Raw genomic sequence first — 15,709 nt, forward strand, 5'->3', positions numbered from 1 at the left:
CTCACTCCTGCCCTGCAGCACCCCCTGCTATTCCAGTACCGAGACCCTCGCACACAGCTCTGCCAATGCACCTCACTCCTGCCCTGCAGCACCTCCTGCTATTCCAGTCCTGAGACCCTCACACACAGCTCTGCCAATGCACCTCACTCCTGCCCTGCAGCACCTCCTGCTATTCCAGTACTGAGACCCTCGCACACAGCTCTGCCAATGCACCTCACTCCTGCCCTGCAGCACACCCTGCTATTCCAGTACTGAGACCCTCACACACAGCTCTGCCAATGCACCTCACTCCTGCCCTGCAGCACTCCCTGCTATTCCAGTACTGAGACCCTCACACACAGCTCTGCCAATGCACCTCACTCCTGCCCTGCAGCACCCCCTGCTATTCCAGTACTGAGACCCTCACACACAGCTCTGCCAATGCACCTCACTCCTGCCCTGCAGCACCTCCTGCTATTCCAGTACTGAGACCCTCACACACAGCTCACTCCTGCCCTGCAGCACCCCCTGCTATTCCAGTACTGAGACCCTCACACACACACAGCTCTGCCAATGCACCTCACTCCTGCCCTGCAGCACCTCCTGCTATTCCAGTACTGAGACCCTCACACACAGCTCTGCCAATGCACCTCACTCCTGCCCTGCAGCACCTCCTGCTATTCCAGTACTGAGACCCTCACACACAGCTCTACCAATGCACCTCACTCCTGCCCTGCAGCACCCCCTGCTATTCCAGTACTGAGACCCTCACACACAGCTCTACCAATGCACCTCATTCCTGCCCTGCAGCACCCCCTGCTATTCCAGTACTGAGACCCTCACACACAGCTCTGCCAATGCACCTCACTCCTGCCCTGCAGCACCTCCTGCTATTCCAGTACTGAGGCCCTCCCACACCGCTCTGCCAATGCACCTCACTCCTGCCCTGCAGCACCTCCTGCTATTCCAGTACTGAGACCCTCACACACAGCTCTGCCAATGCACCTCACTCCTGCCCTGCAGCACCTCCTGCTATTCCAGTACTGAGGCCCTCCCACACCGCTCTGCCAATGCACCTCACTCCTGCCCTGCAGCACCTCCTGCTATTCCAGTACTGAGGCCCTCCCACACCGCTCTGCCAATGCACCTCACTCCGGCCCTGCAGCACATCCTGCTATTCCAGTACTGAGACCCTCACACACAGCTCTACCAATGCACCTCACTCCTGCCCTGCAGCACCTCCTGCTATTCCAGTACTGAGACCCTCACACACAGCTCTGCCAATGCACCTCACTCCTGCCCTGCAGCACCTCCTGCTATTCCAGTACTGAGACCCTCACACACAGCTCTACCAATGCACCTCACTCCTGCCCTGCATCACCCCCTGCTATTCCAGTACTGAGACCCTCACACACAGCTCTGCCAATGCTCCTCACTCCTGCCCTGCAGCACCTCCTGCTATTCCAGTACTGAGACCCTCACACACAGCTCTGCCAATGCACCTCACTCCTGTCCTGCAGCTCCCCCTGCTATTCCAGTACTGAGACCCTCACACACAGCTCTACCAATGCACCTCACTCCTGCCCTGCAGCACCTCCTGCTATTCCAGTACTGAGACCCTCACACACACAGCTCTGCCAATGCATCTCACTCCTACCCTGCAGCACCTCCTGCTATTCCAGTACTGAGACCCTCACACACACAGCTCTGCCAATGCACCTCACTCCTGCCCTGCAGCACCCCCTGCTATTCCAGTACCGAGACCCTCGCACACAGCTCTGCCAATGCACCTCACTCCTGCCCTGCAGCACCTCCTGCTATTCCAGTCCTGAGACCCTCACACACAGCTCTGCCAATGCACCTCACTCCTGCCCTGCAGCACCTCCTGCTATTCCAGTACTGAGACCCTCGCACACAGCTCTGCCAATGCACCTCACTCCTGCCCTGCAGCACCTCCTGCTATTCCAGTACTGAGACCCTCGCACACAGCTCTGCCAATGCACCTCACTCCTGCCCTGCAGCACCTCCTGCTATTCCAGTACTGAGACCCTCACACACAGCTCTGCCAATGCACCTCACTCCTGCCCTGCAGCACCTCCTGCTATTCCAGTACTGAGACCCTCACACACAGCTCTGCCAATGCACCTCACTCCTGCCCTGCAGCACCTCCTGCTATTCCAGTACTGAGACCTTCACACACAGCTCACTCCTGCCCTGCAGCACCCCCTGCTATTCCAGTACTGAGACCCTCACACACACACAGCTGTGCCAATGCACCTCACTCCTGCCTAGAGTTGCACTCTGTACCCAGATTAGGCCCATCCCTGACCCATTTCCATGAGACATCAGCACCTGAAAGGCCTGAACGTGTTCCCTTTCTGCAGAGGGAGCGGTGTGAGACCGGGAAAAGAAGGGGGGTGGTGGGAATTGAAATGTCCTTACCTCCCTTCCTTCCTGGAGAGCAAGGGGTAGTTCTGACCCCCTCTCTCGTACCCTCCCATCGAGATGCTGCCATGTATATTTCATGAGGTTGGAAAGAGATCAGGGAAAGTGGCCAGGCAGGCCTGGCACTCCTGCAGCAGCTCTCAGAGACTCAAGCATGCACGGGCCGCTGCCGTCTCCTATTACTTCATTCTGATCCAGTCTGCACAGGAGCAGGGGAAGGAATGGGATATCCACAGCTCCACCATCTCTCCCTCTCTCATTTACACACACACACACACACACACACACACACAGCTCCACCACAGGACGGGCACATTACAGGCAGCGTACGCACACACACAGTGCCCCAGCACAGGACGGGCACATTACAGGCAGCGTACGCACACACACAGTGCCCCAGCACAGGACGGGCACATTACAGGCAGCGTACGCACACACACAGTGCCCCAGCACAGGACGGGCACATTACAGGCAGCGTACGCACACACACAGTGCCCCAGCACAGGACGGGCACATTACAGGCAGCGTACGCACACACACAGTGCCCCAGCACAGGACGGGCACATTACAGGCAGCGTACGCACACACACAGTGCCCCAGCACAGGACAGGCACATTACAGGCAGCGTACGCACACACACAGTGCCCCAGCACAGGACGGGCACATTACAGGCAGCGTACGCACACACACAGTGCCCCAGCACAGGACGGGCACATTACAGGCAGTGTACACACACACACACACACAGCTCCACCACAGGACGGGCACATTACAGGCAGTGTACGCACACACACAGTGCCCCAGCACAGGACGGGCACATTACAGGCAGCGTACGCACACACACAGTGCCCCAGCACAGGACGGGCACATTACAGGCAGTGTACACACACACACACACAGCTCCACCACAGGACGGGCACATTACAGGCAGCGTACGCACACACACAGTGCCCCAGCACAGGACGGGCACATTACAGGCAGCGTACGCACACACACAGTGCCCCAGCACAGGACGGGCACATTACAGGCAGTGTACACACACACACACACAGCTCCACCACAGGACGGGCACATTACAGGCAGTGTACGCACACACACAGTGCCCCAGCACAGGACGGGCACATTACAGGCAGTGTACACACACACACAGCTCCACCACAGGACGGGCACATTACAGGCAGTGTACACACACACACACACAGCTCCACCACAGGACGGGCACATTACAGGCAGTGTACACACACACACACACAGCTCCACCACAGGACAGGCACATTACAGGCAGTGTACACGCACACACAGTGCCCCACCACAGGACGGGCACATTACAGGCAGTGTACACACACACACAGTGCCCCACCACAGGACGGGTACATTACAGGCAGTGTACGCACACACACAGTGCCCCAGCACAGGACAGGCACATTACAGGCAGTGTACACACACACACACACAGGTCCACCACAGGACAGGCACATTACAGGCAGTGTACACGCACACACAGTGCCCCAGCACAGGACGGGCACATTACAGGCAGTGTACACACACACACAGTGCCCCAGCACAGGACGGGCACATTACAGGCAGTGTACACACACACACACACAGCTCCACCACAGGACAGGCACATTACAGGCAGTGTACACGCACACACACACAGCTCCACCACAGGACAGGCACATTACAGGCAGTGTACACACACACACAGTGCCCCACCACAGGACGGGCACATTACAGGCAGTGTACACACACACACAGTGCCCCACCACAGGACGGGTACATTACAGGCAGTGTACATGCACACACAGTGCCCCACCACAGGACGGGCACATTACAGGCAGTGTACACGCACACACACAGTGCCCCAGCACAGGACGGGCACATTACAGGCAGTGCACACGCTCACACACTTACATTACAGAGGGTGCAGCTGGAGGAGCGTCAGCAGCTTGGGCTGCCTGTGACACAGGTGGAGCTGCAGGTGCCAGGCCTCTCTCCCCTTCTTGCCCTGTCCTCCCTACCAGTCCCCCCCCCGAGACGGCGCCTTCGAAAACTCAAGATGGGGCTCCGTGGGCGTGAGAGGAAAAACCAACAACAACAACAAAAAAATGTCCACAAAACCAATTATCATTAAATAGCCGGGTCCCGCCACCCAGGCGGCGGACGCCAATGAAAAGGGAGCAGCGCAGGGCACTGGCCAGGCAGCCCCCCCTCCCCCCTTCATGGCAGGCCTGGCCTAGGGCAGCCCCCCCCCATTGATCAGCAGTGCCCGGGCAGCGTACAGTCCTCCCTACCCGTGGGAAGGGGGCGTCCGGCCGCGCTATCTTTGTAAAGATTTTGCTTTTTTTTAAAAGCTCCGGATGCAGACTCCTGGGGGCCCCCGACGGCTGCCGCCCAATAAATCCTCAGGCTTAATCCCCATCTTCTCCGGCTGCCGCTCTCTCCCCTCTCCCGGGGGGGGGGGGGGGCTGGGGTTACTCTCCGCACCTCCCCCCCCCCTTAGGTGCCTGCAGGCTGAGATGGTTCGGGGGCCCCGGCTCTCCCTCCCTCCCTGAACCCCCAGAAATCCCCCCCCCCCCGCTGTAAGGATCAAGGGGGCAATGCCAATCCCACCCTGGCTGGATGGACGGAGCAGGTTGGGAGGCAGATGGGGAAGGGGGGGGGGCAGGGGGAGAAGCTCGGTGGGGTGGGAAGAGGGCATCAGACTGGAAAGGAGCGATGGGGGGGGGGGGGGGAGGCAGCGCCCTGGCCGGAGATGTTGCCCCAGTTGCCAGGTCAGGGGTCGCCCTTCCCACGGCTGGGGGGAGGGGGGGCCTCACTCCCCCTTTCCCCTCCTCCTCCTCGTTCAGGAGGTGAAATAACCATTGTTGCAGGGTTTTGAATCCAAACTGGTTTTGTCTGCCAAGGTCTCCGCTGCCAGTTCTGTGCCCCTGGCAGCCGCTCCCGACCTGTGAGCTGCTGTCTGTCTGGCACAGCCCCCCCCCCCCCCCCCCAGGGCTGCCAAAAAAAAAGGAAGAAGGGAAGAGCTAGAGAGAAGCCTTGGGCAGATGGAGGAGAGGCGAGGCTGGGGATGAGAAGGGTCTGGGGGGTGGAGGAAGAGGAGAGTGGCTGGTGGGAGACATGGGGCAGGGAGAAGGGAGGGCGATGATGAGGAGTAGGCTTGGGGACGGGAGGGGAGAGGACATCGGGCAAGAAATCTGTGAGAGAGGGAGGAGAGAGAGTGGGAGGAGCAAGGGTGGGTACCAGGGCAGAGCGAGGAGAGGCCTGGGAGAGTGGATGGTGGGGAGGGCAGGCACACGAGGCGATGCTTCTGCCCGGGCTGCGCTCCTGGGGTTGCCTGGCGGGTGCCAGGGGGGGCTGCGCCTGTTTATTGTGCACTCGCACGGTGCAGGAGGAGGAGGAGGGAGGGAGGGCAGTGCCCCAGGTGGTGCCAGCATCTCCCCCCCCCCCCCCTTCCAGGTCACGACTTCTCACTCCAGGAAGAGGAGAGGCCAGAAAGTCACTAAAGTCAGGAGGGGGAAAAAGCTTAGGATTAAGGAAAGCGAAAAGTCAGGGGGGGGGGGGGGCGTGGCCTCCTCTCTGACCTTCCAGGCCAACATGGGGGGGTGGGGGGGGGGGGAGGGTGACCCTGCCAGGTCTCCCCCTGGGCAGAGAGAGGTTTCCCTTCCTACCCGCAGGCCGCTGGGGTGGATCAGTGATTAGGTGAGCGCTTACAAAACAGCGAGACGTGTGTACACAGCACCGTACAAAGAACGACGCTGCTGTGTACACATTCACCGGAGGGCAAATCACTGCCACAGGGTTTCCCTGCGTTAAGATACCACGGAGGGAGGGAGGGAGAGCTTTCAGGAAAGAGAGGGAGAGATCTGGCGCCTTGGACGAGAGACGGAAGATTGCTGCCGAGAGCTGGGACTGGTTTGAGGTCAAGCAAAAGTGCAGGGGAGGGGGAAGGTGCATTCAGCAGAGAGAAAGGGGGAAGAGAGGAGTCAGTATCTGCCCCGGAAGGCAGGGGGTCTGGTACCCTAATCCAGCACAGGGGCAGTGCCACATCCAGTCCCCGTTTCCAGGTGCCTGAGGCAGAGCTGTCTCCAGGGCAGGAGGGTAAGGGGTTCCCCCTACCTTGGGGGCTTCACAGACAGCAACGCCAAAGCCAGGGACACGGGGGATAAATTCTGCTCTCATGAAACGTAAGAGACACTCCAGGAGCTCCCAGCCTGCTGCCCTCTGTCTGTTCTGCACCCTCTCTATCCCTGACCCACCATTCCCAGTATCAGAAACCAGTACGGCGTGTCTGCACACCTCAGAGGCAGGGAGCTTCTCTATCCCTGACCCACCATTCCCAATATCAGAAACCAGTACGGCGTGTCTGCACACCTCAGAGGCAGGGAGCTTCTCTATCCCTGACCCACCATTCCCAATATCAGAAACCAGTACGGCGTGTCTGCACACCTCAGAGGCAGGGAGCTTCTCTATCCCTGACCCACCATTCCCAATATCAGAAACCAGTACGGCGTGTCTGCACACCTCAGAGGCAGGGAGCTTCTCTATCCCTGACCCAGCATTCCCAGTATCAGAAACCAGTGCGGCGTCTGCTCACCTCAGAGGCAGGGAGCTTCTCTATCCCTGACCCACCATTCCCGGTATCAGAAACCAGTGCGGCGTCTGCACACCTCAGAGGCAGGGAGCTTCTCTATCCCTGACCCACCATTCCCAGTATCAGAAACCAGTGCGGCGTCTGCACACCTCAGAGGCAGGGAGCTTCTCTATCCCTGACCCACCATTCCCAGTATCAGAAACCAGTGCGGCGTGTCTGCACACCTCAGAGGCAGGGAGCTTCTCTATCCCTGACCCACCATTCCCAGTATCAGAAACCAGTGCGGCGTGTCTGCACACCTCAGAGGCAGGGAGCTTCTCTATCCCTGACCCACCATTCCCAGTATCAGAAACCAGTGCGGCGTCTGCACACCTCAGAGGCAGGGAGCTTCTCTATCCCTGACCCACCATTCCCAGTATCAGAAACCAGTGCGGCGTCTGCTCACCTCAGAGGCAGGGAGCTTCTCTATCCCTGACCCACCATTCCCGGTATCAGAACCAGTGCGGCGTGTCTGCACACCTCAGAGGCAGGGAGCTTCTCTATCCCTGACCCACCATTCCCGGTATCAGAAACCAGTGCGGCGTCTGCACACCTCAGAGGCAGGGAGCTTCTCTATCCCTGACCCACCATTCCCAGTATCAGAAACCAGTGCGGCGTCTGCACACCTCAGAGGCAGGGAGTTTCTCTATCCCTGACCCACCATTCCCAGTATCAGAAACCAGTGCGGCGTGTCTGCACACCTCAGAGGCAGGGAGCTTCTCTATCCCTGACCCACCATTCCCAGTATCAGAAACCAGTGCGGCGTCTGCTCACCTCAGAGGCAGGGAGCTTCTCTATCCCTGACCCACCATTCCCAGTATCAGAAACCAGTGCGGCGTCTGCTCACCTCAGAGGCAGGGAGCTTCTCTATCCCTGACCCACCATTCCCGGTATCGGAGCCCAGTGCGGCGTCTGCTCACCTCAGAGGCAGGGAGCTTCTCTATCCCTGACCCACCATTCCCAGTATCAGGAACCAGTGCGGCGTCTGCTCACCTCAGAGGCAGGGAGCTTCTCTATCCCTGACCCACCATTCCCAGTATCAGAAACCAGTACGGCGTGTCTGCACACCTCAGAGGCAGGGAGCTTCTCTATCCCTGACCCACCATTCCCAGTATCAGGAACCAGTGCGGCGTGTCTGCTCACCTCAGAGGCAGGGAGCTTCTCTATCCCTGACCCACCATTCCCAGTATCAGAAACAGTGCGGCGTCTGCTCACCTCAGAGGCAGGGAGCTTCTCTATCCCTGACCCACCATTCCCAGTATCAGAAACCAGTACGGCGTGTCTGCACACCTCAGAGGCAGGGAGCTTCTCTATCCCTGACCCACCATTCCCGGTATCAGGAACCAGTGCGGCGTATCTGCACACTTCAGAGGCAGGGAGCTTCTCTATCCCTGACCCACCATTCCCGGTATCAGAAACCAGTGCGGCATGTCTGCACACCTCAGAGGCAGGGAGCTTCTCTATCCCTGACCCACCATTCCCAGTATCAGAAAACAGTGCGGCGTCTGCTCACCTCAGAGGCAGGGAGCTTCTCTATCCCTGACCCACCATTCCCGGTATCAGAGCCCGGTGCGGCGTCTGCTCACCTCAGAGGCAGGGAGCTTCTCTATCCCTGACCCGCCATTCCCAGTATCAGAAACCAGTGCGGCGTCTGCTCACCTCAGAGGCAGGGAGCTTCTCTATCCCTGACCCACCATTCCCGGTATCGGAGCCCAGTGCGGCGTCTGCTCACCTCAGAGGCAGGGAGCTTCTCTATCCTGACCCTGACCCACCATTCCCAGTATCAGGAACCAGTGCGGCGTGTCTGCACACCTCAGAGGCAGGGAGCTTCTCTATCCCTGACCCAGCATTCCCGGTATCAGAAACCAGTGCAGCGTGTCTGCACACCTCAGAGGCAGGGAGCTTCTCTATCCCTGACCCACCATTCCCGGTATCGGAGCCCAGTGCGGCGTCTGCTCACCTCAGAGGCAGGGAGCTTCTCTATCCCTGACCCACCATTCCCAGTATCAGGAACCAGTGCGGCGTGTCTGCACACCTCAGAGGCAGGGAGCTTCTCTATCCCTGACCCACCATTCCCAGTATCAGAAACCAGTGCAGCGTGTCTGCACACCTCAGAGGCAGGGAGCTTCTCTATCCCTGACCCACCATTCCCAGTATCAGAAACCAGTGCGGCGTGTCTGCACACCTCAGAGGCAGGGAGCTTCTCTATCCCTGACCCGCCATTCCCAGTATCAGAAACCAGTGCGGCGTCTGCACACCTCAGAGGCAGGGAGCTTCTCTATCCCTGACCCACCATTCCCGGTATCGGAGCCCGGTGCGGCGTCTGCACACCTCAGAGGCAGGGAGCTTCTCTATCCCTGACCCACCATTCCCAGTATCAGGAACCAGTGCAGCGTGTCTGCACACCTCAGAGGCAGGGAGCTTCTCTATCCCTGACCCACCATTCCCGGTATCAGAAACCAGTGCGGCATGTCTGCACACCCCAGAGGCAGGCAGCTTCTCTATCCCTGACCCACCATTCCCGGTATCAGAAACCAGTGCGGCGTCTGCACACCTCAGAGGCAGGGAGCTTCTCTATCCCTGACCCACCATTCCCGGTATCGGAGCCCGGTGCGGCGTCTGCACACCTCAGAGGCAGGGAGCTTCTCTATCCCTGACCCACCATTCCCGGTATCGGAGCCCAGTGCGGCGTCTGCTCACCTCAGAGGCAGGGAGCTTCTCTATCCCTGACCCACCATTCCCAGTATCGGAGCCCAGTGCGGCGTCTGCTCACCTCAGAGGCAGGGAGCTTCTCTATCCCTGACCCACCATTCCCAGTATCAGGAACCAGTGCAGCGTGTCTGCACACTTCAGAGGCAGGGAGCTTCTCTATCCCTGACCCGCCATTCCCAGTATCAGAAACCAGTGCGGCGTGTCTGCACACCTCAGAGGCAGGGAGCTTCTCTATCCCTGACCCACCATTCCCAGTATCGGAGCCCAGTGCGGCGTCTGCACACTTCAGAGGCAGGGAGCTTCTCTATCCCTGACCCGCCATTCCTGGTATCGGAGCCCGGTGCGGCGTCTGCACACCTCAGAGGCAGGGAGCTTCTCTATCCCTGACCCACCATTCCCAGTATCAGGAACCAGTGCAGCGTGTCTGCACACCTCAGAGGCAGGGAGCTTCTCTACACCTGACCCACCATTCCCAGTATCAGGAACCAGTGCAGCGTGTCTGCACACTTCAGAGGCAGGGAGCTTCTCTATCCCTGACCCACCATTCCCAGTATCAGAAACCAGTGCAGCGTGTCTGCACACCTCAGAGGCAGGGAGCTTCTCTATCCCTGACCCACCATTCCCAGTATCAGGAACCAGTGCAGCGTGTCTGCACACTTCAGAGGCAGGGAGCTTCTCTATCCCTGACCCACCATTCCCAGTATCAGGAACCAGTGCAGCGTGTCTGCACACCTCAGAGGCAGGGAGCTTCTCTATCCCTGACCCGCCATTCCCAGTATCAGAAACCAGTGCGGCGTGTCTGCACACCTCAGAGGCAGGGAGCTTCTCTATCCCTGACCCACCATTCCCGGTATCAGAAACCAGTGCAGCGTGTCTGCACACCTCAGAGGCAGGGAGCTTCTCTATCCCTGACCCACCATTCCCAGTATCAGGAACCAGTGCAGCGTGTCTGCACACCTCAGAGGCAGGGAGCTTCTCTATCCCTGACCCGCCATTCCCAGTATCAGGAACCAGTGCAGCGTGTCTGCACACCTCAGAGGCAGGGAGCTTCTCTATCCCTGACCCACCATTCCCAGTATCAGGAACCAGTGCAGCGTGTCTGCACACCTCAGAGGCAGGGAGCTTCTCTATCCCTGACCCACCATTCCCGGTATCGGAGCCCGGTGCAGCGTGTCTGCACACCTCAGAGGCAGGGAGCTTCTCTATCCCTGACCCGCCATTCCCGGTATCGGAGCCCGGTGTGGTGTATCTGGCCCCCTCCAGGACAGGGAGCTTCTCTCTCCTGCTTTTAGGGGGTCCCCCTCCTTCTCTCCATTCTCTGCTTGCAGAATAATAAATCAGGGCCCTCATCACTGCTGTGTGCAGGAGGCAGAAGCCGAACCCTTCCCAAGCCTCTCCACTCCACTGTTACCCGCTGCGCCCCCTGGTGGATGAAGGGAAGGAAATCCTATTCCAGCACATCAAAGGCTTTTCCCAGCCCCCCCCCCCCCCCCCCGGGGCAGCACCTGAGTCCCGCAGCCTCCTGCTCCCCATTTTGATCAGGGGAGAGCCTTCTGTAATTCCCCCAGGGCACCTGATGCCATCAGCTCGGGCCGGGGGCTCCAATCTTGGCTCTGGTCTTTTAGCGGACATGCCTTGGGGGGGGGGGGGGGGTGTTTCAAACCTTGGTAGGGACCCCAGAGCAGCCCTGGAAGTAGCTGTTCCCTGATGACAGCCGGACGAGAAGCGGTGAGGGGAGAGGGGCTGGGGGGTGTCCCATTGGCACTTTTCTCCTGCTCTGCGGCCGCCAAGCTCGCCCTCCCCCCCTGTAAATGCAGCCTCCGGTAATAATTTATCAGGGAACGGGGGGGAACGAGCGGCATTAGAGCTGGGGGCTGACGCTTTCTCCATCACTTTACAGAAAGATCGATCCGCCATGCTCTCTGCTGCCTGTAATGGGCCTCCGGTCACATCCATCCTGCCCTCCCCCTCCCCCCACCACTACTAATTTAAGGTTTGGGGTTCCTGGGGATTCGGACAGTGCTTCTCCCCTGCCTCGGCTCCAATCCCCCGGCTGTGCCGCTGGGTGAGCCCCTCTGGCCGAGTCCACCGCCGTCCCCCCTCCCCCCCCCCCCCCAGGAGGTGGCTGCAGGTCCCCCCCCGCTGCCCTGCGTTGCTGTAGCTCCTGGGGGTGAGGCCTTGCACCCCAGAAAGCACCAGGATAGTTATTTCCCCACGGGGTCAGGATCTTCCCCACCCTCCAGAGGAGAGAGCGGGCGCAGCCGGGTGGGATCTGCAGTATCCCGGCCGCTGCCAGGGGAGGGGGTGCTCAGGCTGTGCTGTTTCAGGCACCCGATGAAAAGGAAAAACATTTTCCTTCTCTGGAACTGTCCAATTAACTTTCTGATTCATTTCACTCTGTTCGAGGCAATTTTCTTTTCTCCGGGGCTGAGTTCGGCGGACCTGCATTTTCCTGTTGGTTTTCCCTCCCCATCAATTTCTCCCTCATTACCTTAGAAGCACACGGCGTTTTTTTTTTACCGCTGGCCTCGTTTTGTTTTTTTTTTCTCTGGGAGACATTAAAATTTCTCTTTCTTTGTCAGATTACAGAATCCGGGCCCAGGAGACACAGAATGAATGCTCCTAGCCGGGGGGTGGGGGGGGGGGAAGAGAGTGTGTGTGTGTGTGTGTGTGTGTGTGTGCGCGGAGAGACAGAGTGAGTGTGAGGAGAGAGTGAGTGAGTGAGAGAGAGAGAGAGTGAGAGTGTGTGAGAGAGTGAGTGTGGGGAGAGAGAGAGTGTGAGAGAGAGAGTGTGTGAGAGAGTGTGTGTGTGAGAGAGAGTGTGAGAGTGTGTGTGTGTGAGAGAGTGAGAGAGAGAGTGTGTGAGTGTACATACAGTGCGCTGTCTCTCTCCCGTGTTGCATTGAAAAAAAAAGAGACTGCATGAGGAAGGGAGCAGCAGGTAACGCATGGGTCGGTGTCCGTGCTGTTACAGCCCCAGCCTCATCCCGCAGGGCGGCCTCTCCCTAACCCTTCCCGAGGTCGCGGTCTCCGGAAACCGGACACGATACCCCCAGGCCGGGTCTCGGCCTCTCCGCACGGGACGTTGGCATCGCCTCCTCTTTCTGGCGCTTCTCAACAGAGAGCGCAAGATCAGTAGGGACCAGCGATTCGAGCCCCCGTCCCTCGGTCCCGCCAGCAGGAGAAACTCCGCGTCGGTGGGGGATGGGGAGTGGGGAGGAGAGGGAAGGCCCGGACTGCCCTGGTGCTGGGGTTCGGGTCACATTGACCGGCGCTAGAAAACCCAGCTCACATGCCCTCCTCCACACTGGTCACTGCCTCGGCAATCCTTCTGGCAAAGCGCCTTGCCCCAAGCAGTTCACAGAAGGACTTTTCCCAAGCAGGTTACCCCCTCCCCCTCCCTCCACCCCATTTGAGAGAAAAAGTCTACAGAAACTGCACCCGAAACTTACCCTTCCAGGTCACCAGGAAGCTCTCTCAAATGACATAAGACGTTTCCCATCAATCACCACTGGATGGCGCCAAAGGACTTAGGACCGAGCCAGGTCGCATCTTCACTCTGCTCCCCTGGTGACTTCAGGACCCATAAATACAAGCCCAGGGCAGGGCAGAACTCTGGGAGGGAGCATGGGCAGCTGGGAGGGCTCTGCTATTGGTCAGAGGCTGCGGGAGGGAGCACAGGCAGCTGGGAGGGCTCTGCTATTGGTCAGAGGCTGCGGGAGGGAGCACGGGCAGCTGGGAGAGCCCTGCTATTGGTCAGAGGCTGCGGGAGGGAGCACGGGCGGCTGGGAGAGCCCTGCTATTGGTCAGAGGCTGCGGGAGGGAGCACGGGCGGCTGGGAGAGCCCTGCTATTGGTCAGAGGCTGCGGGAGGGAGCACGGGCGGCTGGGAGAGCCCTGCTATTGGTCAGAGGCTGCGGGAGGGAGCATGGGCAGCTGGGAGAGCCCTGCTATTGGTCAGAGAGTACAGTAGGGAGTACAGGCAGCTGGGAGGGCTCTGCTATTGGTCAGAGGCTGTGGGAGGGAGCATGGGCAGCTGGGAGAGCCCTGCTATTGGTCAGAGGCTGCGGGAGGGAGCATGGGCAGCTGGGAGAGCCCTGCTATTGGTCAGAGAGTACAGTAGGGAGTACAGGCAGCTGGGAGGGCTCTGCTATTGGTCAGAGGCTGCGGGAGGGAGCACGGGCAGCTGGGAGAGCCCTGCTATTGGTCAGAGAGTACAGTAGGGAGTACAGGCAGCTGGGAGGGCTCTGCTATTGGTCAGAGGCTGCGGGAGGGAGCACGGGCAGCTGGGAGAGCCCTGCTATTGGTCAGAGAGTACAGTAGGGAGTACAGGCAGCTGGGAGGGCTCTGCTATTGGTCAGAGGCTGCGGGAGGGACCACGGGCAGCTGGGAGGGCTCTGCTATTGGTCAGAGGCTGCGGGAGGGAGCACGGGCGGCTGGGAGAGCCCTGCTATTGGTCAGAGGCTGCGGGAGGGAGCACAGGCAGCTGGGAGGGCTCTGCTATTGGTCAGAGACTGTGGAAGGGAGCACGGGCAGCTGGGAGGGCTCTGCTATTGGTCAGAGGCTGCGGGAGGGAGCACGGGCAGCTGGGAGGGCTCTGCTATTGGTCAGAGGCTGCGGGAGGGAGCACGGGCGGCTGGGAGAGCCCTGCTATTGGTCAGAGGCTGCGGGAGGGAGCATGGGTGGCTGGGAGAGCCCTGCTATTGGTCAGAGGCTGCGGGAGGGACTCCGGGCAGCTGGGAGAGCCCTGCTATTGGTCAGAGGCTGCGGGAGGGACCCCGGGCAGCTGGGAGAGCCCTGCTATTGGTCAGAGAGTACAGTAGGGAGTACAGGCAGCTGGGAGGGCTCTGCTATTGGTCAGAGGCTGCGGGAGGGAGCACAGGCAGCTGGGAGGGCTCTGCACCGGCCCAGTGGACCCGCATGCGATCGGAGCAGAACCAGGCCGTCCCCGAGCAATATTACAAGCCACAGCGTCGGATACAGAGAGCGAGGCGCGTAAAAGCATTAATTTTTATTACATCACCAGCGGGTGGGTACAATCTGAACCAGGACGTGTTTCTGCGAGGCGCGGCGCAGGTTTCTCACGCGGGGGGGGGGGGGGGGGAGCGCGCGCGCCCCTAGAGCTGGAGGTGCACCAGGCGCAGGGGGTCCCCCTTGCCCTCCCTCACGCCGGTGAAGAAGAAGGGGTACACCCTCTCCCCGAAGCCGGCGGCCCGGAAGGTGAAGAGGTGGGCCCCCTGCTCGGCGTCGTAGAAGGCCAGGCTCCCCGCCCCCCCCCCAGTCCAGCAGCACCCCCACCCGCTGCGGCCTCCTGGGCGGCGCCAGCGGCGTGAGCGGCAGGGTGAAGGCCCCGTAGCCCCGGCCGTCCCGCACCAGGGTCCAGAAGCCGTGCTCGGGGCTGAGCCGCACCTCCCCCTTGCGGGAGGCGGAGCCCCTGGCCACCCCTATCCCCCACTCCGCCTTCTGGCCCACGGCCACCTCCCAGTAGTGCCGGCCCTCCTCGAAGCCCCCGCAGCCCAGCACGCAGGCGGCGGGGTCGAAGCGCTCCGGGGCCTCCGGCACCGCCCTCTTCTTGTCCCCGCAGCGCACCTTCACCCCGTCCGAGATGACCAGGAAGGGGCTGGCCGTGTTCGGGTCCAGCTTAAGGTTCTTGGGAACTGCAGGGAGGGAATTCGAATACCGAAAAAAACAAAAACAAAAAAAAAACCAACCTGAGTTCCAGTCGCCTGGCGTCGTCTCCCCCCCCCCCTCCCTCCCCCCGCAGGGTGATGCAGGGTCATGCAGAAGCCAAGCCTCGTGCCCCCCCCCCTCTACCCCACCCCCACGCGTTAATCCCCGACCCGCAACCTGGCACCCCCCCCCCCCTGCACCGGGCTGGAAAGCGACCGCGGCACGGCAGACTCGCGGCACGCCGAATCCGGCCGGTGGATACGGCTGCCCC

The 15,709-nt window shown here is 60.3% G+C and overlaps 1 protein-coding gene across 1 annotated transcript; it reads right to left on the reverse strand.

The window, feature by feature from the left end:
- Positions 1 to 14,764: 14,764 nt before the first annotated feature.
- On the reverse strand, positions 14,765 to 15,426 carry LOC115082315 (nuclear factor 7, ovary-like; the record flags this gene model as incomplete). Its single annotated transcript, XM_029586550.1, is given in 1 exon segment — positions 14,765 to 15,426. A coding segment is annotated over 1 exon segment (639 nt), but the record flags the coding sequence as incomplete, so codon positions are not given.
- Between the last annotated feature and the right edge of the window lie 283 nt (positions 15,427 to 15,709).

This window comes from Rhinatrema bivittatum, unplaced genomic scaffold, assembly GCF_901001135.1.
Source record: "Rhinatrema bivittatum unplaced genomic scaffold, aRhiBiv1.1, whole genome shotgun sequence".
NCBI lineage: Eukaryota > Metazoa > Chordata > Amphibia > Gymnophiona > Rhinatrematidae > Rhinatrema > Rhinatrema bivittatum.